The sequence below is a fragment of the Bufo bufo genome, chromosome 2 (genome assembly GCF_905171765.1).
Source record: "Bufo bufo chromosome 2, aBufBuf1.1, whole genome shotgun sequence".
Taxonomy (NCBI): Eukaryota; Metazoa; Chordata; class Amphibia; order Anura; family Bufonidae; genus Bufo; species Bufo bufo.
In genome coordinates, this window is record NC_053390.1 from 253662843 (window position 1) to 253678907 (window position 16065).

The window sequence follows — 16065 nt, forward strand, 5'->3', positions numbered from 1 at the left end:
TCACGAGATGACGCCAATAGGAGTCACTGAGACCTGAGAGCGCTGCCGTCCGGACGCCTATCGGCGTTACCGTGACGGCAAGTCGTTAAGAACCAGAAGATGAACAACCCCTTTAAATACTATACCATTTTATAGCATTAAAGGACTACTCCAGAAGGCTCCATATTGTACTTTATGAGCTAGTTCTTTCTTACAGATCACATATATAGATATCTAGCAATCATAATCACAAAGTATTCTCCACCCTCCTCTTTATGATCATAAAGCACTCTTGGTAGGTGTGGCCCATTCCTGAGGGGATGATAAACATTGATAAGGACACAGACCGAGTCTGATTACCGGACATGCGCACATACGTACTCACACAGCGCTGTCAGGGGCCTGCTGCATAAGAACAGGGATGGAATACTCCGCTTTCCCCAGCAGGGGGAGCAGCGGCTGCGGATTGGCTGTCCCCTTTGTAAGGCAGGGTTTGCTGGGCACACGTGTTCTGTATCGGCCTGCTGCCATAGCTGCTAATACGCTCTACTCGGAAACATCATGCCCACTTTTGAGCTCTTTACCAACGTGGCCCGGGATGCCATCCCTGAAAATCTCCTCTTCAGCTTGACTGAGCAACTGGCTAAGGCGACAGGCAAGCCTTCTGAGGTGCGCGGACTGAATGGCGGGCAGGTGTAGTGGCAGGCCGCTCCTGCATCCAGAGGGGCAGAGCCCTGGCATGGCTGCCATGTCCACGGTACCAGGCTTGTAGTAAACCTGCCCCTTTTGTAACGGCAACCACATAGATATGCCATTTAGCGCATTAGGTATTTCTAGCATGTAAATAGTTAACTTTAAAAGCACGATGTAAGGCTGTGCTGCAGTCAGTGTTTGATTACTATATACAGAGAGGACCATATATATATATATATTTTTTTTTTCTTTTGTTAAACTAAGTACCTTTTAGGTTCCATGCACACGATCAGGATTGCATGTGGATTTTCTGCGCGGATTTTCAGATTTCAGTGCGGATTGTCTGCACGTAAATCCTGAACGTGTGCATTTACCCTTACAATTGGGGTCCGCTCCGCTGATGCTGCTATAACTTTTCTATTCAGACGCCCCTCGGCTGCCCCTACAGTGTGGAGACCGCTGTAGTGTGAACAGCATGTATTATATAGAAGTCAGGATAAAGCATTTGGATTTACAGTAGACTAGATGATGTTGTCGACCGAGGACCTAGACGCCGGAAGGGGGGGTCAGAGACATTGGGGGCAGTGGAATTTGGAAAATGTGCAATGCCAGCGTAACCACAGTGAGATTTATGTCCGTGAAATGGTTATTGATGTGCACAGGGATATCAAAGTGTACGTAAATATAGGGGAGAATTTTGGTGTGTGGAGGCCCCTTTGCCCAAAGGCGGCATCATAAAATGCGTGAGAGACCTATGCTGGACATACGTTAGATATTTATTGGTAGCAGATCCTGTTGATGCCAGTCTGATGTACATGAGAGTAGCCCCCAAGTGACTGCGGTTGAGGTGAACCAAAGAGTAATCTACAACTTTCCTTTAAAATATTTTAAATCGACTAAAAAAGTTTTTTTATAATATGCTTTATTAATCAGAAATACAGTTTTCCTGCTCAAATAGGCACCCAAAATAATTATATTTACATTATATTAAATCATATTTTTTTAAAATTATTTAAAAAAAACAACATACAGATTCCACCGGGGGCCGTGCTCCTGCCTGTGCCACCCTCAAACTTGGCTAGGCCCTGTAGAGATATGCTATGGCAGGATTTAGCTCAGCTCAGCTCAAGGCTCTCTTAAAGGGGTTCTGCAGTTTCTTTAAACTGTTGATCTATCCTCTGGATAGATCATCAGCATCTGATCGGTGGGGGTCCAACACCCAGGACCCCCGCCGATCAGCTGTTTGAGAAGGCAGCAGTGCCACGGCCTTCTCGCTGTTTACCGCAGGCCCAGTGACGTCACAACTAGTATCAACTGGGCAGGGCTAAGATCCATTCAAGTGAACAGAGCTTAGCCCTGCCCAGGCTAGTTGATACTAGTCGTGACGTCACTGGGCCAGCGGTAAACAGTGAGAAGGCCGCGGCGCTGCTGGAGCGCCAGTGCCTTCTCAAACAGCTGATCGGCGGGGGTCCCGGGTGTCGGACCCCCACCGATCAGATGCTGATGATCTATCCAGAGGGTAGATCATCAGTTTAAACAAATTGCAGAATCCCTTTTAAGCACATTGCTACACGTTTTGCTGAGCAGGGTACTGGTGCTATGCCAGAGTTTAAACAAGTTTGAGGGGGCACAGGCAGGAGCACGCCCCCTGTGAAATCTGTACAGTGCTGACATATCTGTACTAGAATAATGACTTAAGATGCGATAGACACCCAGGACTTTGGGTGCCTATTTGAGCAGAAAAACTGTATTTCTGATTAAATAAAGTACATTACAAAAACCCTTTTAGGCAATTTAGAACATATTAAAGGAATGTTGTAGAAAAGTTTAGTTATTCTTTAAAGGGGTTGTCTCGTCTCTAGGATATGCCCCCATTGTCTTATAGGTGCGGGTCCCACTGCTAGGACCTGCACCTATATCGAGAACAGAGCCCTGAAAGCGGTGGCTGGAGGATCCCAGGTCTGGCCACCACCAAGTGCTCTCCTCATAGAAGTGAATAAGAGCGCACCACGCATGAGCGGCCACCGCTCCCGTTCACTTATTTTGCCCGACGGAAATAGCCAAGCCGTAGGACTGAATGGAGGGTGGCTGCGCATGCGCAGTGTGCCCTCCATCGCTTTCGGGGCTCCAGCGCTGGGACCTGTAACTATTAGACAGTGGGGGCATATCCTAGCAATATGCCCCTATTGTCTCAGATGAGAATACCCCTTTTAAAGGTGTTGTCTTACTTCAGTAAGTGGCATTTATCATGTAGAGAAAGTTAATACAGGGCACTTACTAATGTATTGTTATTACCCATATTGCCTCCTTTGCTGGCTGGATTCATTTTTCCATCAAATTATACACGGCTTGTTTCCATGGTTACGATCCCCCTGCAATCCATCAGTGGTGGTCGTGCTTGCTAGGGTTATTTTGGGTGTCGAAATTTCGATACCCAATCAATACTTTTATGCCAGTATCGATTCGGTACCGGGATGTTCCTTTTTTCGATACTAGGGTACGCTACTGCGGAGTCTAGTATCTCCTCTTATAAGACAACATGGCATGTTCTCTCCATCCAGACAATAGAGAAGGAGGGAGGGAATCCCTCCCTCCTATGACACGGCCGCCGCTGAGCCTGATGTTGTGAGCGGGCTCTGAAGCTGCCCGCACTACTGCCACCAATGAATGTGTGGCTAATTAAAGCAGGAGGCGGGACGGGGGAGGTAATAAACTGCTGCCCCGTCTGAGCTAGTGAAATCTGTAAACGGCAGCCTCTTCCTCTTAGACAGATCCGGATGCTGATCCGTCTGACAAATGCATTGAAATACCGAATCCGTCTCTCCGGTGTCATCAGGAAAAACGGATCCGGTATTTTTTATTTGTTTTGCATTTTTAAAGGTCTGTGCATGCGCAGACCGGAAAGCCGGATCAGTTTTGCCGGAACACTTAATGCCGGATCCAGCACTAATACACTTCAATGTAAATTAATGCCGGATCCGGCATTCCGGTAAGTGTTCACTATTTTTGGCCGGAGAAAAAACTGCAGCATGCTGTGGTATTTTCTTCGTCCAAAAAAACGTAATAGGGACTGAACTGATGCATCCTGAACGGAATGCTCTCCATTCAGAATGCATTAGGATAAATCTGATCAGTTCTTTTTCCGATATTGAGCTCCTAGGACGGAACTCGATACCGGAAAACAAAAATGCTAGTGTGAAAGTACCCTAAGGGGGCAAATAGTTATTTAAATAAAAAGTAGAAAAAAATAATGTTGCGAAACCAAACTCGCCACTGGGTTTTGGAGAGGACTGGCTGCTGGCCTCTTGCCCCAGGATTATGGGCCATATACTAACTTTTAAACCCCTGAACCGATTCAAGGGAATTTTGGATAGGTTTGTCCCCACGTTATACTGTTTGAATTAATGTAAGTTATATGTATGGCCAATGTAAACTCACAAAGTTGTAACAATTTATAATAAGTGTAACTTGTCAGCTTGGGAGGAAAATGCTGGGTGTGTTTCTATTGTGCCATTGTCCCATTGTGTGTTTAAAGGGTGATGTCTGTCCTGTTGTCTGCGCATGTGTATTGGCGATCTCCCTTTGTCCTCAGAGATAATTGGATTGCTCCTCAGGTTGTCTCGAGGGCAGAGAGGAGGAAACCATGATGCATTGTGGGGATGTGTTGTGTCTGTGTGTCCTAAGTGCTGTTTATCTGTCTTATGTCACAGTCTTCATTCTGGTCCCCTAGGGGCGTGTACACCAGATGGGCTGTACTTACATTGTATGTGTTGTAAATTACTGATTGGTTGTATTTCAAACCCCTGTGGGCAGTACTATGTTTGTGGTTGATGAATAAAAGAGGCTGTACGTGAAGTACAGTCAGACCACTGCTTGACCCTCAACACGGAGCCTTGTCTCGTTATTGGGGGGATCCGCTGTATGCTGTTAGAGACTGATTGCCAGGAGTGTAAGCTGATTCCTGTTCGTCTGCTAGCAGCTATTCGTGAGGTTCCAGTTTGGAGTGCTACTTTGTATCCAGTTCGGGAGTTTGGTGTATCCTGCAGTAGCTTTGCCTGTTTCTCAGAAAGGGGCTTATCGCCTGAACGGATTTTAACCCCTTGTCTGCTGAAACGGTCCGTTACAAATAATAAAAACCAAAATATTAAGTATAAATTGCCCCCTTTCCCAATTTTACATATATAATATATAAACAATAAATAAACATATTACATATCGCCACATTTGAAAAGTCCAAACTATTAAAATATTTAAAAAATCTCCTATGCGGTTAACGCCGTAACAGAAAAATAAGTAAATAAAAACCGCACGATTCGCAATTTTTCTTTTTAGTCACCTTGTCCCCCCAAAAAATAGAAGAGGACTGTTCGATTATGGGCTGGACGTTCCATAAAATGCGGAATGCACAAGGCTTTTTTGGCGTTTTATTTTTTTTGCGTGGTATCGAGTATCGCAATACTTTTTTATGGTATTGAAACCGAATCAAAATTTTGGTATTGCAACAACCCTAGTGCTTGCACAATATAGAAGATGGCATCGGCCTATGTGCGCTCCCATGGTTCCGGCCACCAGTGAGGCTGATGCTTTTTCCTATAGTGTGCAAGCACGACCACCACTGATGGATTGCACATGGTCGTAACCATGTATAATGTGATGGAAAAATGAATTCAGCCAGCAAAGGAAGCAGTATGGACAATCGCAATACATTAGTAAATGGCTTGTATTAACTTCCTCTACTTGATAAATGCAACTTACTGAAGTGAGACATCTCCTTTAAAGGGAACCTGTCATCAACTTTATGCTGACCTCACTGGGGGCAGCATAAAATAGTGACAGAAATGCTGATTTCAGTGGTGTGTCACTCATGAGCTAAAAGTAAGTGGTTGCTGAGAATCAGCATCATAATCACTGGAGACCAGGCCCTGAAAAGAGTCAAATCTACTTGAGAAGAGTCCTGGTTATTCATAATCTCCTGCTCTCCTCGCATCTGCTGATGATTGCCAGTTCTCTCCTAGAGAGAAAGCGGGAAAACTAGGTAGAAGACTGTCAGTCATCAGCAGGTGGCAGGGAGAGCAGGAATTCATGAATAACCAGGACTCTTCTCAGGTGGCCGTGACTCTTTTTCCAGGCCCCGTCTGCAATGATTGTGATGTTCATTCTCGGCAACCACTTAGGGTACGTTCACACTAGCGTTTTTCTTTTCCGACACAGAGTTCCGTCCTAGGGGCTCTATACCGGAATAGAACTGATCGGTTTTGTCCCCATGCATTCTGAATGGAGAGAAATACGATCAGGATGTCTTCAGTTCAGTCTTTTTGACTGATCAGGACAGAAATAAAACCGCTGCATGCTATGGTTTTATCTCCGGCCCCAAAAAACTGAACACTTGCCTGAATGCCGGCATTTTTTTCCGTAGGAATGTATTAGTGCTAGATCCGGCATTCGGAGTGCCGGATCCGTCCTTCCGGTCTGCACATGCGCAGACAGAAAAAAATAAATGCCAGATCTGTTTTTCCGGATGACACCGGAAAGACGGATCCGGTATTGCAATGCATTTTTCTGACTGATCAGGCATTTTTCAGACTGATCAGGATCCTGATCAGTCTTACAAATGCCATCAGTTGGCATACGTTTTGCCGGATCACTCTGCCGCAAGTGTGAAAGTAGCCTTACTTTTAACTTATAAATGACAGACTGCTGAAATCAACTCACCTGTCTCTACTTTATTCGGCTGTTAGTATGGGCAGCACAAAGGTGATGACAGGTTCCCTTTAAGTAATCGGAATAAACATTTTTTTATTACTAGTTGATGAAAGGGGCAGCTTTCTGATTTACAGTCCATATCGTATATGCCTGTGTTTTGTAATGTATTATTTTTCCTTCTTTTTCTCTAAGTTACTGTGCTTTTTGTGTTAACAGTACATCGCTGTGCACATCATGCCCGATCAGATGATGAGCTTTGGGGGCACCACAGAGCCCTGTGCCCTCTGCAGCCTGAAGAGCATTGGCAAGATTGGAGGTCCACAAAACAAAAATTACACTACTCTGCTGAGTGATATTTTGTCCAAGCAATTGCATATCTCTGCTAACAGGTATAACTGAGGTTCTTTATATATCATCTAGAACAGTGGGTGCACAACCTGCGGCTCAGGGGCCACATGTGGCCTTGGATACTATGCTGTGCACAGACACACATACTATACACCCCAAATGTCTGGTTACACCTCCAGGACTCCCATCTAATGGGAAAATACATGAACAGCTGCAAGACGTACATGTCTGTTACCAGATGTTTGGGGGCCAAGGTTGTGCACCCCTGATTTAGAACAAATGAATTCTCTTTTTGTGAAGCCATCATTGTGGCACTGCAACAGCTGTAGCACACCGCCTGCTCGGACACCATGTTTTCTCTCTTTTGTACAGGTACTTAGTTCGATATGGAACATCAGTCAGCCTTCCAGCTCACTTTGAATTTTAATTCATAGAGAAACTAAAAAGAGATGCCCCTCGTGATTTTGGTCCGATTTTGAGATCCTCTGCCGTATCTCAAAAACGGAAACCAAATGCAGATGTGAAAGTAGCCTTATCCAAGCCATTCTGAGATTTGTTTTCCCGCAACACCTCGTACTTCATGTTAGTGGTAAATTTGAGCCGCTATATTTCACCGCAATCTTCAAAATTTGAATGTCTCTGCTTTTATAGTGCTTTTTTATAGTGATGGCTCAAAAATAGTTATTACTTTACATTCCCCATATGTCTACTTTATGTTGGCATCATTTTGTAAATGCCATTTTATTTTATATTTTTTGGGGATGTTAGATGGATTAAAAATTTGGATGCAATTTTAGAAATTAATAAAATTTTCCAAAAACCACTTAACCAATTCAGTTATGAAGTCACTTTTTGGGGCTTACATATTTTAGGAACCACACCCCCAAAATTATTCATATATGATTTTAGAAAACTTTGTTAACCCTTTAGGTGTTCCACAAAAGTTAAATTAAATTATTATTTTTTTTCCTTCAGATTTTCCATTATAATCAATTTTTTCCTGTAAGGCAGAAAGGGTTAAAGGTGTTGTCTGGGCTTTTACTCAGGATAGGTCATCAATATCAGATTGTTGGGGGTCCGATACTCTGCATCCCTGCTGATCAGCCGTATGAGGAAACCGCGCGCGCAGTGTGCACTTGCCTTCTCTCTTCCTGTCCGCAGCTGCTGTCTATGGTCCTCATACAGCTGATCGGCGGGAGTGCCAGGTGTCAGACCCCCACCAATCTGATATCGATGATCTATCCTGAGGATAGGTCATCAATAGTAAAAGCTCGGACAACCTCTTCAACAGCCAAACAAAACTCAGTATTTTTTACCTGGATCTGCAGTTTACCAAAACTCCCCATATGTGCTCGTAAATTGCTGTATGGGCATATGGCAGGGCATAGAAGGGAAGGAGCAATACATGGATTTTGGAGAGCAGATTTAACAGGGATAATTTTCAGGTACCATGTCTCATTTTTAAAGAACCCCTGATGCAACCCTACAGTGGAAACTCCCAAAAAGTGACCCCATTTTGGAAAGTACAGGATAAGGTCAGTTTTTTTTGGTATTATTTTGGGGTACATATGATTTTTTTGATTGCATGATATTTTGTGCAAGGGAAGGTAACAAAAAATAGCTGATCTGTCACCGCCTTTATTTTTTGTTTTTTATTGTGTTCACCTGACAGGATAGATCATGTGATATTTTTATAGAGCCAGTTGTTACGGAGGCGACAGTAGCAAATATGTCTTTTTTTTTTTTTATTTGTTTCCGTTTTACACAATAAAAGCTTCTTCTTCCCTTTTTTTTTTTTTTTTTCTGATCATCTTACGTAGAGGCTAATTTTTGGCGGGAATAGTCAATGTTTCTATTGGTACCATTTGGGGGTGATTTTTTATTTTTTTTTGATCACTTGACGGGATAGGCCATCCATAAAATTCCAGGGGACCTGGTGAGCGCAGCTGGCTCCCGGCTTCTCTCCCAAGCACAGTGCCTACCTTGTACAGTGGCTGTGTTTGGTATTGTAGCCCAGCCTCATTCACAGACCTTAACCCCATTCACTGCTCTAGATGACCAGGTATACTGACATTAAAGAGGAACTTTCACTGCTTCTGACATGTCTGATTTAATAGCTTCATGGATTCCCCATGTAATAACTATTCTGGAGCATCTATTCCTATGGCTCTATGTTGTGTCATTCCTTTATTATTACTACTAGAAGTTGTGAATGAATTGCTTGCAGTCTGCAGTAAGGGTACAGAGGGGAGGTAACCAGTTGGGGGGGGGGGGGGGGTGTACCTGCACAGACTCACTCTATCCAATCAGTGCTGCCATTTTCAGACTGTGCAGGTACACACCCCCCCAACTGGATACCTCCCCTCTGTACCCTTACTGCAGACTGCTAGCAATTCACTCATAACTTCTAGTATAAATAATAAAGGAATAGCACAACATAGTCGTAAGAATAGATGCTCCAGAATAGTTATTACATGGGGAATTAGGATCAGGAGAGGTGACAGGTCCTCTTTAAGGCCTAGTTCACACAAACGTGTGTGATCCGTGGCCGTATTGCGGGCCGCAATACACGGCCACAGTTCCATGTGCATTCCGCATCACGGATGCGGACCCATTCACTTCAATGGGTCCGCAAATCCGGAATTGCGGAACGGCCGCACGGAACGGGACCCCTCGGAAGCACTACGGAGTGCATCAGTGGGGTTGCGTCCCGTACTTCCGTTCTGCAAAAAGATAGCACATGTTCTATCTTTTTGCGGAACGGGTGGATCGAGGACCCATTAAAGTGAATGGGTCCGCGATCTGATGCGGCTGACCTACGGCCGGCGATCGTGCATTGCGGCCCGCAATTTGCGAGCCGCAGCACAGGCACGGGTCACACACGTTTGTGTGAACTCGGCCTCACTGTGTAAATCATGGATCAAGCCAGCACTACCAGTACAGCCTCTTGTGCAAGGACCCGGTCCAGTCCGTAAACAATCCAGGCGAAAAAAAAAAAAATGTCCAGCATTGAGATGAAAATAAAATCTTCAGTCTTTATTTAGCTTCATGTAAAAATACATCTTCACATGTAAAGCGGTAAAACCAACGCGTTTCGATCTAACAGATCTTAGTCATGGTACAAGTTGGATGCAGGCATACTGGATTTATATCAAAATAAGGCATGATTATACCAATCAGGCTGGAGCTGTCATTACCATACAGGCGGTTAGAATTTAAAGCATGTTGCCTGCATTTTACCCTTGCAACTTGTGAGAGCATATAAAAACAATTTGTAATACAAGTCAAAGTTAAAATCCATTTACGGAAAGACATCTATAAAAATGCCCATATTTAATGAAACAGATGCATATATAATGTAATACAGATGAATTATTGGCACACTAATAATCAGGTGGTAACAAGCCTGTGCCGCAGCAGGGTTACTTCTTGGGGAGAAAATAATTGATAGTATGATACATTTAGAAATACTCTGACATTAGCTTACACTAATATACTGCTGCCACGATCATATGCAATGTTTTAATACATTAAAGTGAGGTGTCCGTGCACCTTATACTTCAACCATGACTAAGATCAAAACGCGTTGGTTTGTTACCGCTTCCCATGTGGAGGTGTATTTTTAAAAGAAGCTAAATAAGACTGAATAACTGAAGATAAGACTGAAGATTTTATTTTCATCTCAGTGCTGAACAACTTTTTCCTTTTTCTCCTATACTGACATTAACCCTTACACTCTCATGGACCACCTAGTAAACTGACACTTGCGTAGACCACCAAGGATGCTGAAATAACCTAAAATACGTACCAGGAGTATTAAGATTAACCTTTTAACTGCCATAGATCACCAGAGATCTTGACACTAACACATTTAGTGCTGTAGATCACCAAGCAAATAAGCATTAATCTTTTCAGTACTTTGGGCCACAGTAAATTACAAAATAGAAATCTGCAGTACATTAAATAAAAAAAAATATGATAAGGTGATGGGAGTTACAAAGTCCAGGAATCCACTTGGACCATAAGGCCTCATGCAAACGACAGTGAAAAAAAACATCTGTTAAAAACGGACACACTGTCAGTTTTTCATAGCCATTTTGCATCAGTGTGTGCATTAGTTTTCTGGCCGTGTCCATTTTTAATGTCCGTTTTGCATCAGTTTTTCATGTCCGTTAAAAACAGACATGAAAAATGGATGAATTTGACCCACCCTTCTGAGAACACCCACAGGATAGTAGGCCCCCAGCTAAAATAATGTCCCCCATACTGTAGGAATTATTTTTTTATATTTTTTTTGCTGCCCCCAGCTTTAATAATGCCCCCAGCTAAATAAATTGCCCACACACTGTATATAATTTTTTTTAACCACCCCTAGCTTTAATAATGCCCCCAATGTAGGGCCCCATCTTAATGTCCCCCATAGTGTTTCTTTTTTTTTTTAGGGCCCACTGCTTTATAATGTCCCCCATGGTTTATATAATGCCCCCATAGTGTCCTTATCCACTTGCTCGCGCTGCAGCAGTCTCTTCTGTCTTCACAGAACGGGACCTGCTAAAGGTGCGTGAGGATGTCACTGCGCGCTCCCACGTGTTTGTCACCACGCATATCGCAGGTCCTGCTCAATGAAGAGAGAAGAGACAGCCGCACCGCGAGCAAGTGGATGAGGTGAGTTTTTATTTTATTTTTTTACCCCTAAATGGCCTGTGTACCCGTTTTTAACGGCCGTTAGACGGGTGCACTCCTTTCAATCGGCTATTAAAAACGGTCCCATTGATTTCAATGGGGTCCGTCCGGCCGTGAAAATGGCCAAAAATAGGACATGTCCTATTTTTGGATAGACGCTATTCACTGGCCGTTAAAAGAACGGCCATGTGAATAGCCCCATAGACTTTCACTGGTGCTAAAAATGGCCGTGTGATGGCCGTTACTTAAACTGCCGTCACACGGCCATTTTTCACTGTCGTGTGCATGTAAGCCTAAGTCTTGAAATGCAAAACAAATGACAGCCTGCGGTCAAGACATTGCATGGGTCATGTTGAAGAAACTAAGCTACTTTAATTTTTTTCCAACCCGTTTGGATGCTGTTGAATTCTTTGGTCTAGACCACCCAAAATACAGACATTAAGGGGGTCATTTATCAAACTGGTGTAAAGTAGAACTGGCTTAGTTGCCCATAGCAACCAGATTCCACCTTTCATTTTGACACCTCCTTTGGGCAAAAGGTTGAACCTGATTGGTTGCTATGGGCAACTAAGCCAGTTCTGTTTTACACAAGTTTGATACATCTCCCCCTACATGTATTTGGTATCGCTGTGATCATTCTGACCCAGGGAATAAAGTCATTTGTACCAAAAAATTGACGCCACAAAATGAATAACGTAAAAACACAGTGTAGGTATTGTAATAGTGTTAATAAATAAGTTATATTTACCCCAAAATAGCGCCATTAAAAATTACAATTTGTCTCGTAAAAAAAAAAACTCCGACAACTACATCAATGGAAAAATAAAGTATAGCTCTTGGAATGTGACAATGAAAAAAATTGCTTGGTCACTAAGGGGTTAATATTTATTTTAAACAGTTCTGTATTGCCCAGGTCCCTAACTGCCCCACTCACTAGCTATAAAGGCTTAGAGGGAACACTGACAGCGAGCATTGCTGAGCGTCATTAGTCTGTACAGGCTCCACAGACAGCTTGCCCTTTTTCGTGTCCTCCTAGTGCTGCTGCGCTGGACCTGGGAGGGTCAATGTAACCAGCTAGGTTCTGCACAGACACATTGAACATTGCTGGCTGTACGTATGGACATGCAGCTGCCTCGCTCAGGACTCCCAGCACTGCTGTATTGACTTGATTATTTCATACAACTTGTGCTGTTTCTAGTGTTGAGCGAATGGAGCTTTTGGATCATAGATGAAGTCCATTCGTTCAAACACTTCATTTTAATGCTGTACAGAGAGACCTGTCTCCGTAGAGCATTCAAATGTCGGAGGCAAAATTCGTTACAGCTGAAGTTGCGCGAGACTTTGAATGAATTCGGTAATCACTTCTACATCTTTACAAACATTTTAAAATAGCAATCCGAATTCGGGTTTGGTACCGAGGCCAGATTCTGAATTTCAAACGTTTTTAAAGATGCAGAAATAAATACTGAATTAATTTACTGACTTCGGGTAAAACGAATTTTGCCTCCACGGAGACGATACATTTAATGCTGTAGAGAGACAGGTTTCCGGACAGCATTAAAACGAAATGTTTGAATACATTGACTTTGGATCTATGATCCAAAGCTTGATTTGCTCACTCCTAATTGTGTCTGTAGATGCAGATATATAAACTGTCAAACAGAGGTGACTGCCCACTGGACTCCTGACCCCAGAAAAAGCTGTGATTTTAAAGGGGTTGTGCCAAGTCTGTACGTTATCCCCCTATTCACAGGGTAGGGGATAACTAGCTGACCACTGGGGCGTCCGACTGCTGGGACCCCCACAGATCGTGAGAACATGGGTCCCGTTCCCACGTTCTGATAGAGAAGCAGGTCGTGCATGTGCACTGCCACTCCATTCATTCTCTATGGGAGCTCTGGATTGGACAATGGCCAAAAAGAGGCCTAAGTCATATTTTACCTGTTTTCCAAATTGCAACTGTTGGGTATCTATCCTAGGCGATTGGCACTTTCATCTCAACACGTCTAAGGCTGGGTTCACTTCACGTTTTTGCCATCCTTTTTTTGTATAGAAAAAACGTATACGTTAACGGATGCCTCAGATGCATGCCATACAGTGGGATCTGTTCACCATAGAGTTCCATTGTAAAAAAAAAAAAAAAAGTATACGTTAACGTATACATTTTTTTTAACAGACTCTGCAGGATACAAAAGCATGGTGTGCTGCGCTTTTGTATCCTTTTTTTATTGCAATGTATCCATTAAACAGATGGCAAAAACGTGATGTGAACCCAACCTTACCAAAGCAAAATGTGTAGCATTCGAGAGGATTAAAACAGCATCTTTATTGGATCCAGCAACAACTGAGCATAAAACAAATTGCTGATGTCTGAAGCCATACGAGGGTTCTTAGCATATAGCATAGTGCTGTCACTATAGTAAAGGTGCTGTGTTAAAGAGGCTCTCCGAGCTTTTAATATTGATGACCTATCCTCAGGTTAGGTAATCAATATCAGATCGGCGGGGGTCTGACAACCGGCACCCCTGCCGATCAGCTGTTTGAGGACTCGGCGCGCTCTGTGTGCCTGTGCCGTCTCCCTTCTCTCTTTATGTCCGCTGCTGTACGTCTATGGGACAGCATCAGCTGACAGAGAAGTGAGACGGCTCATGCGCAGGCCGTATCCTGCTGATCGGTGGGGGTGCCGGACCCCCGCCGACCTGATATTGATGACCCATCCTGATGGCCCATAGGTCGTGAATAGAAAAACATTTTTAATGCAGAACACACTACTTTTTTCTATGGGTTGGCTGTTGAGTTGTACTAGTTGGCTAGTAACCTCTCGAGATTCCTACTGCATTTAATAGACCATGCATAGTCACCCATATCCATGCAGCAGCAGACTTCAGCATCCACCTGGTTTGGCAGGAAATTCAATGGGAATTTGAGTTGAATTGTATTATTAGAATTGTTGGATGTGCAGTGCAAGTATGCGGTCTGCTGGAATTTCTCAAAATCTTGCATTGTGCCCCTTATATCTCCTCATGCCTCAGCCATAGATTTTTAGTTGCAGATGGGGTACTTTTAGTTTTGGCTACTTTTCATTTTGTGGGTATTTGAACGGTCCGTCTCTTCTTTTACAGGGTTTACTTCAATTTTGTGGACTTGAATCCAAGTAATGTGGGCTGGAACAAATCGACCTTTGCCTAACCATGCCCTTAGTGCTCGATGGCCAGCAGATGAACTGAGAACCACAGCAGTATAATGTGATTTACCTGTGTATTACATTCCGTACTAAATAAACTTGGTAAATAAAAGGTCATTGTGTCATTCTTTATTACCTAGTTTCATGGTGATTGGGGCTCTGATTTTCTATGGTTCACCATGCCCCAGTAATGTTACATTGCTCAAAGAGGGCCCGTCACCTTTCCTGACATGTCTATTTTTCCAACTACTTGTATTCCCCACGTAATAATAATTCTGGAGCATCTATTCTTATAACCCTATCTTAAAGGGGAGGGGAGAAGAGAGAGGCAGCGCCAAATGTGTAGTAAAGTATAAAATGGTTACAGTAATGAAAAAGTAATGCGCTTACCAGAGTCTGTTGTGAAGAGTCACAACGCCTTTGATGAGCCTGGCTGGTAAATGGACCTGCGGCCAGAGGTGCCTTGCTGCAGCCTAGGTTCCAGGGCGCATTTAGGGATTAAATGTGAAAACAAAGTGAGATAAGCCAAAAGGAGAAAAAAACTGGAACTGCAAATAGCATTTGCTTCTGGGCGCTGCTCGGCTGAATATATAACGCAGGAGGTAAATTAAAAAGGTATTTATTTGTCGAATACCTTTTTAATTTACCTCCTGCGATATATATTCAGCCGAGCAGCGCCCAGAAGCAAATGCTATTTGCAGTTCCAGTTTTTTTTCTCCTTTTGGCTTATATAACCCTATTTTGTAGCATTCCTTTATTATTCCTGCTAGAAGTTATGAATTAATTACTAGCAGTTTGCAATGAAGGTCCAGATGGGTATTACCAGTTGGGGGTGGGGAGGTGGGTGTCTGAACAGTCTGACACTGGTGGCACTGATTTGATAGTGTCAGACTGTGCAGGGACAAAACTTTCAATTGTTAACACCCATCTGGACCTTCATTGCAAACTCCTAGTAATTCATTCAGAAATTCTAGCAGGAATAATAAAAGAATGGTACAACATAAGAATAGATGTTCCAGAATTATTACATTGGGAATGCAAGTAGTTAATAGTGAAAGAAGAAGTTGAACGGCACACCTCTTCTTCTTTTTGTGCGGTTGGTGCTCAGTGGTAATTTTTGACGTTCATATAGTAGAAGATAGACCACAGCACTCAGTTGCTGGTGTATCAAATACCGTATTTTTCGCATTATAGGACGCACCGGCCCATAAGACGGACCTAGGTTTTTGGGGAGGAAAATTTGAAAATAAATATTAACCAAAAGGTGTGCTTTTGGTGGGTTTGGAACTAATGGTGGTCTGTGGATGACACTGTTATGGGGGGGATCTGTGAAGGACACTGTTATGGGGGGGATCTGTGAAGGACACTGTTATGGGGGGGATCTGTGAAGGACACTGTTATGGGGGGGATCTGTGAAGGACACTGTTATGGGGGGGATCTGTGAAGGACACTGTTATGGGGGGGATCTGTGAAGG

General features: G+C 43.4%; 1 protein-coding gene across 1 annotated transcript; it reads left to right on the forward strand.

The window, feature by feature from the left end:
* Positions 1-463: 463 nt before the first annotated feature.
* On the forward strand, positions 464-14702 carry MIF (macrophage migration inhibitory factor). The gene is made up of 3 exons (XM_040420242.1): positions 464-648; positions 6592-6764; positions 14529-14702. The coding sequence occupies exons 1-3, from the start codon at positions 541-543 to the stop codon at positions 14593-14595; spliced, it is 348 nt and encodes a 115-aa protein (XP_040276176.1). The 5' UTR covers positions 464-540; the 3' UTR covers positions 14596-14702.
* The last annotated feature ends 1363 nt before the right edge of the window (positions 14703-16065 follow it).

Bases quoted from the DNA above. Each gene is read 5' to 3' on its own strand.
- MIF (XM_040420242.1), top strand. From the start codon at position 541: ATGCCCACTTTTGAGCTCTTTACCAACGTGGCCCGGGATGCCATCCCT. The intron at 649-6,591 runs GTGCGCGGACTG...TTGTGTTAACAG, and splicing joins CGACAGGCAAGCCTTCTGAG to TACATCGCTGTGCACATCAT. The intron at 6,765-14,528 runs GTATAACTGAGG...CTTCTTTTACAG, and splicing joins TTGCATATCTCTGCTAACAG to GGTTTACTTCAATTTTGTGG.